Genomic DNA, 18,816 nt, shown 5'->3' with positions numbered 1-18,816 from the left:
CCCACAAAGAGGGAAGCACAAGTACCTCTGTCTGTCTATCTATATCCAATTTATATACCACCCTTCATCACAAAATCTCAGGGTGGTGCACTTATTCCAATGTGAAAGGGGCCCCCACACCACTATAACTGAGAATGCAAAGTCAGGGGAAAAGCAATGTTTTTCTTTTTGAGTATTTCAATTTAATAGTTTAATTAGCTTCATTGCTCCTCCCCTTACAACCACATGCAAGCATTTACTGCTGACCACATGGCAAACTCATGCTTGGCCTTCCAACTTGGGAGCCAAAAGTGACAGCAGGAACCAGAAGACCAAAGAAAGCTGCCCTCTGTGACAGGCATCTGGGCTCCACAACTTCCCATGGTAGCCAAGGGCTGCACCTCTACTAAAAAAATGAGAGCCCAAAGCGCGGTGAACAGCTGTAGCCAACAGCTGTCTTTACGCCCCATGCAGCTCCGACCCACGTACTTGATCTCCTCCTGCAGCGCAGTCTTGAAGAGGCGCAGCAACAGGTACTCCTCCCGCTGGTTGGAGGCATAGTTGTACAGCGTGAAGATGACAGAGTCCATGAATTTTGTGGATTTGTTCTGGGGCATTTGGAAAATCAGCTTAGCCAGGTAAGTGGGGTTAGTCTGCAGCGAAACAAGGAGAGGATCATGGAGAGCAGTTCACGGACAGGAGAGAAGGAGAGAAGACAAAGGGTCACCTCCCGCTACAGCTCCTCCTCTCTCCTCACCTGCAGCAAGTAGAAGAGGTGCTGATAGGCCTCCAGCTTCTCCCTCTTCTCTTTGCTCAGAGCCTTCAAGCCTCCCCTTTGCTTGTTCAACATCATCATGTCTGAGAGCTGCTCCTTATTCTTCTTGGTAAGCTTCTTGCTGTGAGACACGACATCCTGCAGCGAGGAGGGAAGGGCAGAGGGGAATTCAGAGCCGGTGCTTAGCATCCCATCCTTTCCCTGGGACCCTGGCCTCGTCTCCTGCTGCTGACTCTCCAGGTGGGAGGTCGGGGTTGGCCACGAGAATGAACATTTGATCCAAGAGGAGACTTTGGCAGACCTGGAAATACTGGCTAGCACCCTTCTGGCCCTCAAATCCAAGTTTTCCTTACCTGCTGAGCAGTATCAGTAGATCTATCAATCATTGAAATGGAAATATTGGGACAGAAAAAGAACAAAGATGCTTACCAAAGCTACATAAGGCAATAGCCGAATTAGGGGATTTGGATATCCCTTGAATTGTTTGGGGCCTCTTATCTTCGCAGATACACAACCCACCATATTCAGAGACACAGGATACCCCCGACCGTCATGTTATGTGGATGTGGCCATCTTTCTCATCAGCCATAGGACAACTGGCGGATAACTGATCTGGTCTGGCAGGGAAATTATTGCCGAGAGGGAACTGTTGCTTTATGAGCTCTAACCTTCAGTGGCTACTAACAAAAACCTTCAGAGCCCGCCATACACAACTGTGTCCTTGTTGCTTGAGGAGACCTTGGCAAGGGGGATTGCTCCCCTCCCAGTCTATACCTGCAGCGTGATTTTGTTCTTCACCAGCAAGCCAATTTTTATGTCCATGAGGTTGAGGTCATTCTCCAGCTGCTGGTTGGAGCGGATCAAGGTCACGACCTCCTCACGCAGCTTCATCACGTCCAGTTCCTCTTGGAAATCTTGATCGCTCTGATCCAGCAAGTGCACAAACTTCCGGACAACCGCCATCGGGGGGTCTTCAGCATTGACTGTGGAGGGAAAGACGCCAGCCAAGGAATGGTGACAAATGCTGATGGCACAAAAGGAGCAGGCCTTTCATTTATTTTCACGAGAGAACCGCTCTTTCTTGCGTACATAAGAAGCAGGCAGACTGAAAGAACCCAAACCCCTCCATTTTGCCCCGTTTTGAAGGGGAGGGAGGGAGGGAGTGGGAAGGTCCAAGAAGACAAGGCAGGCTCTCAGCAGAAACAGGACAGGCAAGTGAAGCAATCCACTTCTTAATAAGCTTTGGCGAGGTCACATGCCAAACCCACTTCCATGACCAAAATAGCTAGGGCCGAATATTGCCATGGTTACCTCACAATGCCAGTTACAGAGAAAAAGCTTCCACTGAGTGGCTTTGTCCCCTTATGTCCCCTGTGGGACAACTGGATTGTAGGAAACCAATGAAAAATGGCGGCCTTCCTGCTTGCCACAACAGTCCCTTCTTGGGCAGTTTCAGGACATGACTAGCTGCGTGGGCCTCCCTTCCTGCCAATACTCACTCAGCGTCTTGTAGTCATCGCGAGCTTTATTGGCACGGATGAAGGCCTGGATCTTCACAATGTCATTGATCTAGCCAAGAGACAAAAGCAAACCCTTTGCCATCCTGTGCTTTCATCTACGCCCCTCCACCCCTGGATGTCGCTGGACTGCAACCTCCACGATCATCATCATGACTGACACCACTATCATCCATTGGCCCTGCTGGTCACCAGGGCTGATGGGAGGGACTCCAGCAATCCCAGGTTCCCCACCTGCAATGCACTTACATGATCCCGGAAGTACTGCAGCCGACCTCGGTACCGTTTCCGGGCCTGGTACATCCTGGTCATGGCTTGAATCTGTGGAAGATGGAAAAAATTGGAAATGGGTGCTCCACCAAACTGAGTAGGGGGGAAAGGAGAGAGAATGGGGCTTTGGGACCTCCTGCTTTCTGGTAGAGAAGGGTAGGTGGAGCCCCTGGCTTTGTATCCTCATCCTGGTTGCACGTGGGTCAGATGAAGCCCCCTCCTTTGCTCTCCTTACATTGCCAGGTGAGGTGACAAGCCATGGCTGAGCTTTCCAATCTTGGCACACCATGCACCAGGAGATGCATGGGAAAGGAGGGGAAGGAGGCTTCAAAGCAGGTGACCTAGTAATTTGCTAGGAGGTTACTGTGGGCACATTTGGGAAGGAGTAGGCCTGAGTAGTGCTTGGCCCTACCAAGGGGATGCTGTTTTTGTTTTGCCTGCAGGCACCATGGCAGTGAGGAAGAGGAAAGCAGATGGCCGAAAGAGGAACAGGACCTTCTTTTCCTTTCCTTTTTTTTTTTGCAGGGGGTGGGGGAGAGTGAGAGGTTAACTGAGAGAGGCAAAGCAGCTAGAAGAAGATCAGGCAAAAGGGGATCAGGGCAGACAACCACTGCCGGCCTTTTTCTGGAAGAGACATGGGAATATTGCTGGCCTCTTGTGAGAGGGTGGGGAAGCGAAGCAAGCACAGCCAAAGAGGAGGGGGCATGGCTTGGGGCTTGGTGGAAAGACCCGGAAGGCTGGATTAGACCCATGGGCCAGAGGATCTCATATCAGGTCTGTTTGAAAGCAGAGGTTGCCAACTCTTTGGGGCTAGTGGGCACACAGGAATTTTGTGGCTGCTGGTTACAAAATGGCTGCTGCGAGGGCATGGCCTAACATAAAATGGCCGCCACATCTAAAAGAGTGTGGGAAATTGTTGTCAAGCATAAATATGTATAAGTGCTATTTAGAGTATGAAGGGGTTAAGACCAGCCACTAGGAGTCCCAGAGGGCTTGGGCTGAGGCAAGGGAGGGGAAGGAGACCACTAGTTTTATCCATCCTGGAAAGATAGAGCAGGTGGGAGCGGGGTGAGGCTCCAATTCCAAAGCGCCTGACCTAGAAAGATAATTACCTTCACCGCTTCGTCCTTGTGGGCCTCCAAGTACTTCAGGCGGTCTTGATAGGCCTTTCGCTGCTTGTAGCCACGCCACTGAGACTGAAACCAAACCCAACAGCAGGTTAGAGGCCTCCTTTGCCTGACTGCAACATCTTCTGTATGCATTTGTACCCCCCCCCCCCACTTCACTCCAGTCTGCACCGCAAAACTGATCACAGCTGGGGACAGCCACTGCTTCTCTTTGCTCAGCTGCTGGACCAAAAGCAGCCTCTATTGAAAGCCAAACCACCTCAAAACGAGGGACTCTGAACAGAAACAGTGCCAAGAAGTGTGGCACCATAATGAGCATGGCCAGCTCTCTCCAAAGAGCCTCTGTCACCCAGATTTGAAAACAAGGAACCAAAATATCCACCACCCTTGCAACAGATCCCCCGGGGGAGCTTAAAGCTTAAACAACCTCACTCCCCTACCCCAGCAGGAAAGACAAAGAAACTCTTCCAAGCCAATGCTGGACTGTTCTCCTGCATGACTTGGTTGGGGCGAAAGAAGAGGGGCCTAAGGGGGGCTGCATGGCCCTTTGCTTAGCTGCCCATCACTCTGGCACCAGAACTGGGCTCCTCAAATTCTCCACAGCCGTGAGGTACAGCCTGCAGAACATGGTATCCCCAGCCAGCAACCACAAACAACAGAATGAGAACAAAAGGGTTGACTGTGGGAACCTTGAAGAAGCCCAGCCAACAGACCAAAGGAAGCTTTGCCAAGTGGGTACCACCACAGACCAGCCACTTTACACATCCCTGACCCAGAGTTCCCCACCCTCAATGCCCACCCCCGGCAGCTCTTTGCTTTCTCTCCCCAAGTTCTCCCTGCCCTCCCACCACTAGTCCCCCCTGTACCTGGATGCAGGTGATGGCAGGAACTTGCTTCTTCAAGAAACGCATCCGGCCACTGAACTCCTGGCGGACAAGGTAGCCGCGGCAACAGGCCTGCAGCCTGGTAATCAGGTTCTCATTGGCCAGCCAGAGCTGCTCTCGGTTGTACGCGGCGGTGACGGCGGAGATGGAGCTCTAGATCCCCGTTGGCCCAGGGAAAGGCAGCGGGGGGGGGGGGGCAGAGGAAAAAGGCCACACTCAGCACCTGGCCAAAAGGCAACCAACACCCATCCTTGCCCCAGAGGCAGGTCCCTCGACTCAGGGTGACCCAAGAGAACGGCCTTCATGGTGGAAGGAGTTGCTGTTTCTGATGGTCTGTCAGGTGCTCCCGGAATCACCTCAGGGAGTGTTTATTCACTGTACCTTCAGGGACCTTTTAACACATTGCCTTTGCTGCCCTTTTGCCACTGTGTAGGGGTACTACCAGGTTTTAATGTCATTTTAATATTTTGCTAATATAATTGTATTTTATGGTTTTTGTCTGGAATGTAAACTATTATATTATTATTATTATTATTATTATTGCACCTGAAGTTTATGCCATAATACATTTTTTAGTGTTTAAGGTACTACGAGGCTATTCTTTTTGCTGCAACTATCTCATATAGCTACTACCTTACAATTTTCCAGGCATTGTGCCAAGATTAGAAAAGCAGGCTGTGCCCACAGGCTTACAATCTAATAGACTTGGCACAAAAGGAAAACGGGATGGGGAGGGAGGAGGAAAACCAGCATACTTAAGACCCATTGCTAAAGTTACGTAATAGCTTTTACAATGAGCAGCTGGAAGGGAGGGGAAGAACCAAAGGGCAGGTGGTATTCCTGCCAAATCAAAGAAGTGGGTCCCACTTCTCCACTCCTATCATAGTTCTGTTTTAAAGAAACAGCGAGAAGAAATCTTGCAGCAGAAGCACCCAAAGCTGCCCCCTGAAGTCATAAAGGGCCTTGCACATGTCAGTGACTGAGCAAAGGAAACCAAGGATCACTTGAGAGGGGGCAAAACAAACCTGATACCCTGTGATGACAGCCCTCCCTTGCACTGACCAGGTCAAGAGGCACTTGGCCCTGATTTGGTGGGGCTGAGGACTAGAGGAGGTGGCACATGCTCCACATACCTGGATATCCTCCCGGGAGAGCTGTGTGTTATTTGGCACAAATCCTCCCTGGGGCTCTTCCCAGCTTCCTTCTTTGGTCCTCAGGTTATGGTAATAATGGTAGCCTCCCTTCACCCAGTGCTTCACCCACTCACTGCCGTTGTCTCCTGGAAGAAATGGGATGTCGTGGGGAGGGGGACAAAGAAGCCCTTCTTCTCTGCCTCCGTAAGGAGGAACCGTGGGGCTCTGTGGCACAATGTGTGCAGACACTGCCAGGCAAGTACTCTGGTAGGAGCAGAGTGGGGAGAGGAGGCAAAGCTGGCCTGGATGGCCAAAGACAGCCTAGCTGTCAGCACAGCCTCTCCCCTCCGCCAGTCCAGGCCCATGCAGACCACAGCCCCCATTCCTCTCCAGCCCCCGCCTTCACCTGCTGCCAGTTTCGTCCTCTTGACTTCCGCCAGCTCCTGCTGGTACGTGTCTGCACACTCTGGGGTCACGCCATACAGCCCTACGTCAGCCGAACGCAGGCAGCCCAGGGTTACCCCAACATCTCCTTGGTCCACTGCCTCGTTGATGGCCAGGATTCCTACGGCAACTGAGATAAAAGCAAGAGAAGCCCTTGCGACCTCTGCAGAGACACAGGCCAAAACGCAGGGAGAGGGTGGAGGGGAGTCTGAGCGACCACAAAAATAAATGTCTCCACCTCCATCGTTCTGCCCGGACATTGAGGTCCAGCGCCGAGGGCCTTCTGGCGGTTCCCTCGCTGCGAGAAGCCAAGTTACAGGGAACCAGGCAGAGGGCCTTCTCGGTGGTGGCACCCGCCCTGTAGAATGCCCTCCCACCAGATGTCAAAGAGAAAAACAACTACCAAACTTTTAGAAGACATCTGAATGCAGACCTGTTTAGGGAAGCTTTTAATGTTTGATGTATTACTGTATTTTAATATTTGGTTGGAAGCCGCCCAGAGTGGCTGGGGAAGCCCAGCCAGATGGGCGGGGTATAAATAAATTATTATTATTATTATTATTATTAAACACCACAGTGAACACTGGCCATTTTACAAGGAGATCTCAGGCTACTGACTTAGACTTGCAACCTCCCAAGAGACGAAACAGAGACATCCTTGATCCCTAGGGCTAAAATGACCCTAATGCCACTTGGGTATTAGGAAGCAGGCTTCTGGGAAGTGTGACCAAGAGAAATGCCAGTGTCCAAACCCTGCTTCCCACCCCACTGGCATGGTTGCATCTTTAGATGGGAACAGAGATTGGCAGCTCCCCCCCCCCCCAAAAAAAAACCGCTGAAAAGACGACAGGGAGACTCACAGCGCTGGGCTTCCTCTGTGTCCCTGTTTGACTGGAGAACGCCCCCCTGGATTTCATCCAGCCAGAGGACAGCTGTTTCATCCCGAGTTTCCTGAAAGCAAAGCAAAGCAAGGTTCATCCCCGGCAGAGAAACTGAAGCCAAACAGAAGAGAGGATGTCATACCGAGGGGAGGGGCAAAAGGCCTACTTTGCCTCTCAGTCTTCCCAGCCCACTCCAGTCTCAGCCAGTCCAATTTAGACATGCTAGATGACTGGCGTGCAAAGCAACATTTGCCTCCACCTACAGACTGGCTCAGTTTTAAACTAAAATCCATTTAGCTAAATGGTACACAGTCCAGCTTGCCTCTGATGAAGCACTGATGAAGAGTGAAATACTCTCTTCGAAAGGGATGGTGGCAGCTCCTACCATTATCCCTGACCATCGGCCTTGCTGGAAGTTGGAGTCCAACAGTATCCTGAGGGCACCATATTGGCTACCCCTTGCTCTAAGTGGGTGGAAGGAGATTGGCCGGGTCTCTGCCTCCCCTGCCCTCAGAGAACCAGATATTTTCCTGATGGGCCAAACGAGACTCAACAGAAGCTCATGAACATAAAGGGGGCTGGGGACAAGCAATGCTATTAATAAACAGCAACATTGCATACAAGTATCTTATTGATGGGCCAAAGAGGACCCCAAAGCTGCAGCAGAAGTTGCACACCTTGTCAGTGCACAGACAGGAGGCCACTTAAAGGCCTCTGAGAGCCAACAGAGGCATCACTGCCGTCCTCCCTGGGCGCCAAAGGATGGCCCAGCCTGACCCCGCTAAAGTATGGGGCTGTGGAACACTCTCAGCGGAGGAGTCAGACGGTGAAAACCTCCCCACCCCTGGATGCAGGGAGGGATGCCTGACGCACCTGAGCTTTCTCCCTCTTGGTGCGGAGCAGCACATCTTGGTAATGCTGTGCTACTTTGGGGGTGACCCCCTCCAGCTTTGCTGCAGGAATCTGCAGTGCCTGCAAGGTCTTCCTCGCATCTCCTTCGTCCAAAGCCTCATTGATGAGCCCGATTGCCAAGATCCCTGGAGCAAACAGGACAGAAAGGAAGGATGAAGGCAGGGGGGTCTCTAGGGGCACATGAGGCACCCCCCCCCCCGGTAGGCCTTCTGCTCCTGCTCTCTGCTGGCCCGCACACTGCAACTGTTAGGCCAGGCACCTGAGGACGAGGCAAGGAAAGGAAGGGAAAAGCACTCCCCAGTTTACTGAAAGGGCTGAGGGAGCAGCCAGGGTTGACTGGGAGAGCCCACAGAGGGGAGCAAGCAGGGAGGGCTGACTTTGCCGTTTATTCCCTCTAAAGGCTTATATGCCACCCTTTAGGGAAACCACTTTCCCAAGGTGGCCTTCATGCAGTATTAAAATATAAAACAAATTACAAAAGTCATATACTAGCCCCAAATATGAATTTATAGAGCTACAGAAGACGTTGTAAAAACCATAGACCAGCCATAAAAACCCTAATCGGAATGGCTGAGTTCAAGGCAGCTAAAGCCTGACAAGGCCTCTAGCATCTTGTTCCTCAGAGCAACGGAAGCACCTGCTGAACACAAGAGATGCTGGACCCTGGAGGAGCTGCCTCCCTCTGATGAGACCCACTTCGCCCTTGCTGACGTTCCCGGGCTGAAGGAGGTCCTCCCATTCTCCTGCCCCTGAGGAGGAGGAGCACCGTCTCCTCCCTCAAGGGAGACACTGACCTCACCCTAACAGAGGCCGAGTGCACAGGGAAGACAAGATGGGCCAGACTTTCGACAGCACATCCTGGCATGCTGTCTTGCCTGGTTAGCATCCCAAGTGTTTGGGGTTGCACCGTGTTATTTTCAGCCCACAACTTCCTGTTGATCTGATACTTTTATAGATAAGGCAACCACCTGACTAACCTATGACAGTCTGGGCTAGAAAACCGCCTTGCGTGGCCACCAATTGAACTAGCCATTGGCCACGCAAAAGACACACACTCCACCTCTGAATATGCCCTTCTGTGCTTTGCTGCCTTCGCATCCATTCCCAGAATGGCGCCTTGATTTCACCAGTGATCTCAGGCTCGCTAAGAAGTCCTGCCCACCCAGTCATGGCACCAACAGGACCAATGCAGGGCTTTCGGATCCCAAGCCACCAACTAGCCCTGATGGGGCTTGGACGGAGGCTTGGGCAACAAGGGCGTCCCCCCCGGGAAGTTTCCACACCCCAAGAGCCACTTACGCTCATGCTCTTCGTGCACTGCCACGTTCACCCGGTCAACGCACGACTGGATGTCATTCCAGGTGATGAAATCGGCCCCTTCGCTCCGTGCCTGACTCTTCAGCTTCAGCAAGTCCTCAATGTATCTGCCGAGAGTCAAGACAGCACACGTCAAGGGGCTGGCCGCTCAGAGAACAAAACATGAAGACACAGGCAAGGCCACAGGAGATGAAGGAAGCAGAAGGCCTGTGCAAAAGGCACCATATTCCCAGTGGCAATGATCTGGAGCACACGAATGCAAAGGGGTTTGCCTGCAGGAAACCCTTCAAGACCTGCTCCCCTGGCCTTACCCTGAGGTTCCAAAAGCCAGAGCCTCAAAAGGGGCTCTCACAGGCCACAACTGTCCAATCACTATTTCTACCCCACTTCCCGGAAACCACTTGTCACTTCCTTCCTACTGGCCATTGGAGGTGCTGTTGGGCCCTCTGGTCCATCCCCAGAGCCTCCACTTGGGACTCAGAGGACTCTGGATCACGATGCCAGAGGGCCTAACAGGTCCCATTTCCTTCGTCTCCTCCCATTTCGGCCATCTTGAGCTGCTGCTGCCACAGGAGCACTTGGCCCTTCTCAAGAGAGAAAGGCTGGTGGGTGTGTTGTGGAGTGGGGGTCTGACCTCTGGGAGTTTTCATCCTCGACATTTGTCAGACCCGTCACTGAGCTGCTCAGCTGCTTCCAGACCATGTTGACATCCCCGGAGTCCAGAGCTCGGTTGATGAGGGCCACTGAAGAGAGCATCTCCACAGCCACCGACAGTTCTGGGTGTGTGAGGTGACCCTGAGGAGACAGAGAAAGAGGACCATGCTGACCACACAAAGTGAGGAAAGGGAGCCTGGGAAGGGAGGCCAGGACTGCAAGGCCTCAAGGGTGATGGTACTGGCTAAACACCAATGGCAGAATGTCTGGGGGGGGGGAGGGATCTGGGTCTGGGTCAACAATTTCAAGGTTCTTATCATTTCTTCCTCTCTGAGCAAAAGAAGCATTCTGCAATATCCCTGGAAGGCCAGGCTGAAAGCCTGACCTGGAGAGATCTACTTGTGCACATTAAGTAGACACGGACAAGAGGGAAAAGCGCAGATCACATCGGCCAAAGTACCAGAGGTATTTCAGAAGCAAATGGTAGGAGAAAACCTCAGCACCACACACACCCCGCCGCACCGCCAAGTTCAGCCAGCCAGCCAAGCAGCGCTCCTGCCCCCGGGGCCAGGCACAGCCAAGCACAGCTTGATCCACCTTCCCCAAATGCTCATCCCAGCATGAAGTCCCAGCGATGCTGCAGGAGGAGAGAAGGATGAAGGTGCCCCTGGGAGGCAGAGTGGCCGGCATGCTTGTGAACGTAGCTCATGGAAGAGCTTCTTGTCAAGTTCACATCCTGCACGGGTCATGTTCCTCACTGCATACACATGCAATAGGGAGCCACAGCCAGCTCCTTGACTCATGGTGGAAAACATGCATTTCTCACGGATGCACACAGCCCTGGCAGGAATGCCCAAACAACGTCTCACAAGGGCACCTTAAAAGCAAACCATCAGCAAAAGCCTTCAAGGGACTTACGTCCGGACTCTGCTGCTGCAGGGTGGCCAGTTCCTTCTGGTACAGCTCAGCAGCAAACGGATAGACTGGAGGCAGCTGGGCCTCGGGGTTCATCAGTTCCACCACTGTCTTCTCAGCGAGGCCGTTGCGGATGGCTGTGTTGATCCTCCCCACAGCTGCCAATCCTGAGAGCCCAAGGAGAGAGGATGAAGCTTTTGCTCCCCTGGAGGCTGCTGGGCGTACCAGCATTTCCAGGAGCAAGCCAGGTGCACCAAGAAGAATAACAGTGATGCCATGTTGCTGACCCCCGAGAGCAACTCCTAGGGAGGATGCCAGGCTGACCTGCTTCTTCCTCTTCCAAATGGACAGAGGTGAAAAGAGGATCTGGCTGCTTCAAGCAGCGGACAGCAAAGCACCATGCCTTCCCCTCACAAGGAAACTGTCCGCTTCAACCACAGCAGAGCCCAAGGCAACAGGTTCCTTTGGGGCTGCAGGACTCCTTTTTTCACAACAGGGACAATGCTTCACCTGAGGTTCCTCCCTCAGGGAGTGATGTAGTGGGAGGGAAGGACTTGACCCCACCCAGCAGTGCCAGTACATCCCAAGGGAAAGATGCCCAAGGGCACCTGGGCCACAGGGGAGGGGAAATGGAAGGGTGTGTCAGCCACAGCTGCATTAAACAAATGAAGGTAGGAGAAGATGAGGAGGGGATTAATAAAGAAAGAAAGAGTGAGATGGCGTGTTCTTAATGGGAGGAAAAGTGAAGCTGGGGAGGTTGCTCTCACAGCAGTCACAAGAAAACTGGGTGGGAGTTCAGCCCCCTGCCCAGACATCCCTCAGAACCTGCAGGAAGGGAGGGCGGAGGGGTGAAGAGAGGACTTGCTTTCCAGTCGAAGCACAAGAAAGGCCTGCCCTGTCCAGCTGCAAAACCCAAACTGCAGGGGCCCCACGGAGGAGAACTTACTCTGCTGGTACTGCTGAGCCATGCCATTTGCCACGTCCACCCCGGCCTGCAGCTCCTCCTTCTGCAAGGGCCCAGCTCTGCCGGCCTGAGGGGGGAAAGAGTAGACTTGTCTGCGCTGCCTCCAACAGCCCCGGCAGATCCAGAACCTCCCTTTATTTCCTTTCCGCTGACCCCCTTATTCATGACCGGGAACGTGGAGGAGGCGGCAGCAGCATTCTGTGCAACCCCTCCCACAATTCCCAGCGCTTGGCCGAACATGGAGAGCAGCAGCTGGGCAGTATCTCAAAGCAGAACAGGAAGTTTGCTCTTGGAGAAGAGACCAAGAATAGGTCAGGCGAACCGGATTAGGAAGCCAGTGGCCAATGCTGAACAAAAACTTAATAGTTGCTCAGGGCCACCATGTATTCACGGGGTCTGTGTTGTTGGTCCTTAAGACATCCTGGGTCCCAACTGCACAACAGTGGAAGGAGCTCCTTGCGAGCCAGGTGCCAGGACCACCCACCTGCTGGCTCCCCTACCTCCAGCTTCTGTTGCTTGTCCCTCAGAAGCTGCTTCAGGTACCAGTCGCTATTCTCCGGCCGCAGCCCCCGGAGACCCAAGGCTGCCGATGACAGGACAGCGTACAATGCGGCAGGGTCTCCTTGGTCCAGAATCAGGTCGATCTTGGACAAGGCCGAGTGGGCTGAGGAGAGAGAGAAAGAGAAGGAAAGTTAGATGGAGCTGGCCTTGGGAAGGCCTCCGCAGGAGGGCTTCTTCACCTCCACCACCCCATGCAGAACCCCAAATGCTCCCCATGCCTGAGATGTCTCAGAGCACAACAGAAGGTTCTAGAAGCCAGTGGGGGAGGGAGTGGCAATATGGACAGAGGATGGTCTCTCCTGGCACTTTGCCTCCCCCGTCCTGCTGCTTACTCCCAGCTAAGTCTCTAGTTCGGCATCTCAAGCACATTCATGAGGCAAATGGAACCCACATAGAAGGATGGTGTTGGAGCACAGTTTTTGGGGAGGGGCGTAGTTTTTTGGGGGGGGCATCCAGAGATGGGATTTTCTGCTTCCTAAAGGAGTTTCTTGGGCAAAGAGTGTCTCATAAGAAAGCCAGGAATGCTAGGATGGGGCTGATGGGCTTACTGTTGACTTTGTTGACGTTGCCCTGGATCTCTGCTTGAGTCAGCAGCTCTTCATACACGTCCCTTTCCCTTTCCATATCCTCAGAGGCAATCTGAAGGAAGAAGGGAGAAAACAGCAGTCAGGACAGGAGCTGCCTTTGGGGAGCGGCGGCAAAAGCTTCCAAAGCTGGGAGGCGCTGGCATGGGGCTAAACAGGTTGGCAGATGCACTAGACCCATGTGGAGACACTGCTGCAAGGGCCTCTAGGCCTTCCTCCCCACTGCCCAAAAGCCAGAAGGCGCTTGGAGACTCAACACCGAGTTCCTGCAATGAAAGGGAACATTCCCTGTCCCCCACCCCCCATCCTCCTCCCGGACCAAGCAGCGCTGCCAGAGGCACATTCCCAAACAACTAGCAAGAAATGACTGAAGCATCTTGTGCAAGCCACGTGGCTGCAAGGCAATACCAGCTTTCAGAGCTGGATCCCAACACTGCAAACGTGTATTCAATCAATCTACTGCAGTGTCAGGGAGCATTACTAAACTGAAGGCTGCATTCCTATCTGGGCAATCTTCCAGAGGCCACATACCAGCAGCACACAGGGCCAGAGGCAAAAGTGGGTGGAGCAACTGATGCAAATTTCACCTCTGCACAGTTCACAGTAGGCTAGTTACTACGCAAACCTAGAGTTTGCATTGCCAGACATCAAGCGCACATCCTACCAGACAAAAAACACTCAAGGAGAGTAAACTGGACTGGGGAGGCATGTAGCTTAGGAGGGGGTGTGGCCTGGGGAGAGTAACAATGTACAGTAATCACACTTTCCTTACTGCTTTGAGCTTTATAGGAAAAGTTGTGTGTTAACTATCACAGTCTGGTTTGAAGACAGACAGAAAGAAATTCAGCTTAGGTCACTTTCCTGCCAAGTTCCATGCAAGTCCTGATTCCTAGCCAAAGAGACTTTTCCTATTTTAATTCAAAAGCATAATGCGGCATGTGCATTGGCGGGTCCTAGCACTGCGCTCATTCAAGCACATGCCCTGGAGAGGTGCAAGAGAAGAGCAGGGCACGGCAAGCCTTTCCTCCCCACAAGACAGAGCTATCACCTTGTGATCTACCCTGAGGCAGCTGTGGGTCGAAGCCATCAAAGCAATCTCTGCAGCTGCAGGTCTAAGCACTTCCACAATATGGAGCAGAAAGTGCCACGTGCAAACCTCATAGAGATTTGGGTCATTCGGCAGTATACAAAATAAACTCTACCTTGTTCCGTGCATTTTCTGTCTTGTCCCGCTTCGCCTGGTACAGGGTGCTCTGGTAGGTGGGCGCAAGGGGCTCTTCCAGATTCACCAACATGGCATTGGGGTTCCTCATTGCCGCAAACGTTTCAACAGGAATCTGGCGGTCGATGGCGTCGTTGATTGCAATCACAGCAGCATGCACTGGAGAGAACACCAGGCACAGGCTCTGGTCAGTCACAGCCCCTGGAGATGCTCAACCCCACAAGCCCAAGCCCCTTCCTTTTCTTGGGAGGAGAACGTGGGCACTTGGGCAGAGAACAGGAGCTCTGGCAGCACAACACTGGCAAGCACCCGTGGCTGCAAAAGAGGTGCTCATCTCAGAAGGCAACCTCCAGGCACTGCATGATATAAAACCTCTGCCACTTTTACAGACTGAATCCCTTCCATCATATTTAATTCTTCCAATAGATTATGTCTCCATGGCAATGCTCTATCTCATACGACCAACCCGAAAAGGGTGAAACCCATTTCTCCTTACGTGCTGCTTCATCCACAGAGAGCTCGTTGGCCAAAATCCCACCAATCTTTCCAAAGGCAGGCATCTGAATCCCATACTTCTCCAGCTCGAGCCTCATGTTGCTGATTTCCTCCTCTGGAATAGCACAATGGAAAAGGACCAGCAGGTGAGCCCCAGGATATGCCCATATGCCCTTGTGAAAACACCTGGTAAAGGCAGTCAGGCAGCCAGCCAAGGGCTCAACAAAAAGGCAGCCAGTTATTTCCCCATCTCCTTCCCCCCTGCCATCCACAAATCCCAGTGACAGGTCCAGCCACTGGTGGAGGAGATAGCACCTGGGAAGGCCCCTACTCGAGAAGGCAAGGCCTGGTCCAAGTCTGGGGTTTGATCTTTAGCAGAAAGCAAAGGGAGGCTCTGCTGTCCAACCCAACAGCCAGACGGTGCCCTTTCTAAAAACAAAAACTCGAGCCACTTCCTCCATAACCAACCCAAGGACAGGAAGGCAGGAGCTCCCCTCACCTGTGAAGTCCACTTTGCCATACAGGTCTTGAATCTGCGGGGCCAATCCCAACTTGAACAGGTACAAACTGAGGGAAAATAAAGGACGATCAGGCAGTGGGGTGGGGGGGTGGGGGTTGGTTTGGTTTGTTCTTTCTCTTGCTTCTATTATGCATTTTGAGTTTTTGTACTGCTTTTATGCTATGAACCTCCTGAGATCTTCAGATGGAGGGCGGAATACAAATTCAATAAATAATAAAATAATAACCCCTGGGGGAGATTAAAGGAGAAGCCACAGAAATGCTGTTTGAAGGAAATTTTGGGGATCTCTTCCTGTTACAACTTTTAGATTCAAGTTGCCTCTTGCCCTTAAGTCTTCTGCACATAGAAGATCTCCCCCTGCCAGAACAGGGTAATTAGAAGCAGGGAGACTCCCTAAATTCCCAAGAATAAATAGCTTCTCACCATGATAGAAACGGGGGGGGGGGGGGATTGTTCTGTAGGGGGCAGGATTAATCACCCATCCATGCTGATGTTAGCACAACCGATTCAGGACCGAGGCAGAAAAAGTTTAATTTCTTTTCTGGCCACCCTAGAAACTAATACTGTATACTGTTAGCGTTAGCATGTTCAGCTTTCCAGGCAGGAACTATGGGTGCGTGGTTTAATTTTTGATAGAATCAACAAACATAATGTAAGCCCAGATGGGGTTTAAGTAGGCAGTTGAAAAGAATGCATTTCCTTGCCAACAAAGCAAGGAAAGTGAGAATTGACTGATTCTGCTGGGAAGCAGACTGTTGGTGCCTGTTACCTTTCTAAGAGACAGAGAGAAAGAGAAAGGGGCAGACAGGCAAGGATGTTTCTTCCAGCCTCAAAACATCACCTGTTGTATCGCCTCACCTGCGCCCCTCTGTGTGATTACCTGAGTGCGTGAATGCAGTAGATGCAGCGTGGCATGTTCTTCCGGTCATAGATGTCTGTTGTTTCTGGGTAAAAAATCTGAACGCAAAGAGAAAAAGGCTCACTGATTCCTCCACATGCTTGGCAGAGCTAAACAGAGCTCACTCCACTGTGCCCACAAGCTCAGTCCTTTTGTGGGGAGGGGGGAACAGGGAGAAGAGAGGGGGCGCTCTGCAGCACCCCAAGGAAGAGTTGGCAGGAGGGAGAAACATGACGACTATGCCAAGAACCTGGAGTGAAGAGGTAAAGTGGTTTGGAGTGCTCCGGTCTTGGTTCCCATGTGCCTATTTCTTCTGCCAACACCCCACCCCCCACCTTCAAAGACTACAGTCCAGGCAAAGTTACCTTGGGGAGGCCAATCTCTGCCATTGCATTCAGCCACTGAATCACGTTGTCTGTATGCCGGAAGTGGAGGCCCGTAGCCTGAAACGCAGAGGAAAAAGCGGGAGATGTGAAGGAAGGTGCATTGTGAGTTTCTTTAAAACTGCTTTTGGTATTGTGTTTTAGTATTGTAACCTGCCCTGAGACCTTAGGGTGAAGGGCAGGTAATAAGTAAATAAATAAAACAACGGAGAAGCATCATGCACGCAGGCAGACTGTGTTCAGTTGGATCAGCCCCCTTCACCCCAGAAGCCAGGGATTTGGGGTGGGGGTGGGAGTCGTGTTGACACATTTCTGTGCAAAAGCTGCCGCCTGAGCCTCACCATAGCTGCAAGGCCCTTCAGAAAGCATCCCATGCTCTCCTCTAAGGAAGACTTTCTGCGATCAACAAACGAAACTGAGACTATTCGCATACTTTCTTATTGCTAGTGAAAAGCCATGCACCAATTTTTAGGAAACGAAATAAAAATCGGGGCACACCAACTGTGACACATCTTCTCATACATCCTGCTCTGGGCTTTCCAACAGCTGCAGTTGGGCCAATTGCTTATTTTTGCCCCCGCGAGATGCTTCATTACAGAAGAAAAATGCTTGCCTACCTTATACCTGGTCTGCTCCCGGTCGTAGATCTTCTTGAGAGACACCACTTTGGGGGAGAAAAAGTTTCCAAGTTTGGCCAGGTAGACCCCGTTCCTGAGCCCCTCCTCCAGCTCCGTTGTGGGGGGCAACTCTTCATTGAGGCAGGCCTCCATCCACCTACAAGCAGGAGGGGTGGGGGAGAAGGACGTGAGTTGGGAAAGCTTTTTATTTTTTACGCTTGCATGCCTGCCTTTCAACAAATAACTACCAAGGATGGCTCATAAGGAATTAATAAGATCAACTGCGGTGGGGAAGGGCTGTGGAACTACATTCCTGACCCCACTTGGGCGTCCAGCCCAGAAACACCCTCAGCCAAGAGCATCTGGACCTGCACACAGACAAAGCACCTGCTGGAGCATCTGGCCCAGAAAGGAACTCCTCCTCCTGCAGAGGCTTCCTTGGTCAGTCATCTGCCACTGCCGGTTCTCCCAAGGAGGCACAGCCATTAATAATGGTCTCTTGGACCTGCTAGCCAAGTGGTCCCCTCCAACTACCTGTTATAAGTAAAGATGACCAAGAATCAAGCTGGCAGGCCCCAAGACTAAGGCTGGCCGATATCTGGTTTTCAACATTGTGATATATCACCAGTTAAATATTGTGATATACAGTGGTACCTCTGGTTACGTACTTAATTAGTTCCGAAGATCCGTTCTTAACCTGAAACTGTTCTTAACCTGAAGCACTTTAGCTAATGGGGCCTCCTGCTGCCGCCGCACCGCCGGAGCACAATTTCTGTTCTCATCCTGAAGCAAAGTTCTTAACCCGAGGTACTATTTCTGGGTTAGCAGAGTCTGTAACCTGAAGCGTATGTAACCTGAGGTACCACTGTACCAATATACTGTATAACAATGTCTGAAATAAAGATGGAACTATGTAGAGGGGAACAGTAGGGCTGGGTGATATCTGGTTTTCAACTTTGTGATATACCACCAGCTAAACATCTCAATATTCTGATATATCACAATGACTGAAATACGGATGGAGATATATAGAGGCATTGGCGGGCTTCACAGTTTTTCCCATGTTGTGAGTTTTGCATAACACACACACACACACACACCATATTAAATCCAGGTCAAAAACTAGGAAAACAATATAATATCATGATCTGGACTTCAAACCAGTTTTGAACAATATATTGCCTAGCCCTACCCAAGGCAAACTCATTTGAGAACATTCTCCACCACTTTGGGTTTCAACAGCTGAACAGCATCCCACAGAGCATAAGCAGAGGTGACCCTCAGCCTCTTTGCCCAGTGACTGAGCAGCAGCAGCAGCAGCAGCAGCAGCAGCAGCCCTCCTCGCAGGGGTGTTGGTTGTACAGTATGTTTCAGTCGCTGCACTGGCTTCCCTCAAGCTGTCATAGTGAAGACAATCCAGCTAGCTTCAGGTTCTGCCCTCTCAATTCCAAAAGGACCGAGAAAAGACCTTCCAGGCAGAGCCGCTTTGGCAACAACTTCCTTCCGACTACAGAATACAAAACAGCAAACGGTGACTCAGGAAGCAGCAGGATTACCGCATCTGCAGGGGGTGACTTTGGCTGAACCAGCGACAACTGGTCCCATCCTTTTTCTCCCAGAAACCGCAGCTCTGCACTTCCTCCTCTGCTGGGTGCTTTTCTCTTTCACCCCCCTTCCTGTTTATTGCCAGGGAAGGCAGCTGCCCAACCCCTCCCTCTCTTCACGGCCTGCTCCAGCCAGGTCTGAGGCAACATCCAAAGAAGA

At 51.8% G+C, this 18,816-nt stretch overlaps 1 protein-coding gene across 1 annotated transcript in view; it reads right to left on the bottom strand.

Moving 5' to 3' along the window:
* The window catches only part of IQGAP1 (IQ motif containing GTPase activating protein 1), a 46,392-nt gene that overhangs the window by 10,160 nt on the left and 17,416 nt on the right, over positions 1 to 18,816 (bottom strand). Inside the window, exons 3-25 of the mRNA XM_083412660.1 lie at positions 17,053 to 17,209; positions 16,418 to 16,495; positions 16,035 to 16,111; positions 15,134 to 15,201; positions 14,636 to 14,749; positions 14,120 to 14,298; positions 12,882 to 12,972; positions 12,273 to 12,436; positions 11,755 to 11,839; positions 10,812 to 10,975; positions 9,874 to 10,034; positions 9,222 to 9,346; positions 7,884 to 8,047; positions 6,990 to 7,080; positions 6,092 to 6,259; positions 5,686 to 5,831; positions 4,535 to 4,705; positions 3,654 to 3,737; positions 2,521 to 2,592; positions 2,254 to 2,323; positions 1,529 to 1,737; positions 737 to 892; positions 469 to 632 (exon numbers count right to left, since the gene is read on the bottom strand). Of these exons, the coding sequence (XP_083268786.1) occupies positions 469 to 632; positions 737 to 892; positions 1,529 to 1,737; positions 2,254 to 2,323; positions 2,521 to 2,592; positions 3,654 to 3,737; positions 4,535 to 4,705; positions 5,686 to 5,831; positions 6,092 to 6,259; positions 6,990 to 7,080; positions 7,884 to 8,047; positions 9,222 to 9,346; positions 9,874 to 10,034; positions 10,812 to 10,975; positions 11,755 to 11,839; positions 12,273 to 12,436; positions 12,882 to 12,972; positions 14,120 to 14,298; positions 14,636 to 14,749; positions 15,134 to 15,201; positions 16,035 to 16,111; positions 16,418 to 16,495; positions 17,053 to 17,209 (2,958 nt within the window). The remainder of the gene's footprint in view (positions 1 to 468; positions 633 to 736; positions 893 to 1,528; positions 1,738 to 2,253; positions 2,324 to 2,520; positions 2,593 to 3,653; positions 3,738 to 4,534; positions 4,706 to 5,685; positions 5,832 to 6,091; positions 6,260 to 6,989; positions 7,081 to 7,883; positions 8,048 to 9,221; positions 9,347 to 9,873; positions 10,035 to 10,811; positions 10,976 to 11,754; positions 11,840 to 12,272; positions 12,437 to 12,881; positions 12,973 to 14,119; positions 14,299 to 14,635; positions 14,750 to 15,133; positions 15,202 to 16,034; positions 16,112 to 16,417; positions 16,496 to 17,052; positions 17,210 to 18,816) is intronic.

The sequence above is a fragment of the Podarcis tiliguerta genome (assembly GCF_965153285.1).
Source record: "Podarcis tiliguerta genome assembly, chromosome: 14".
Lineage (NCBI taxonomy): Eukaryota > Metazoa > Chordata > Lepidosauria > Squamata > Lacertidae > Podarcis > Podarcis tiliguerta.
This window is presented reverse-complemented; position numbering and strand designations above follow the sequence as displayed.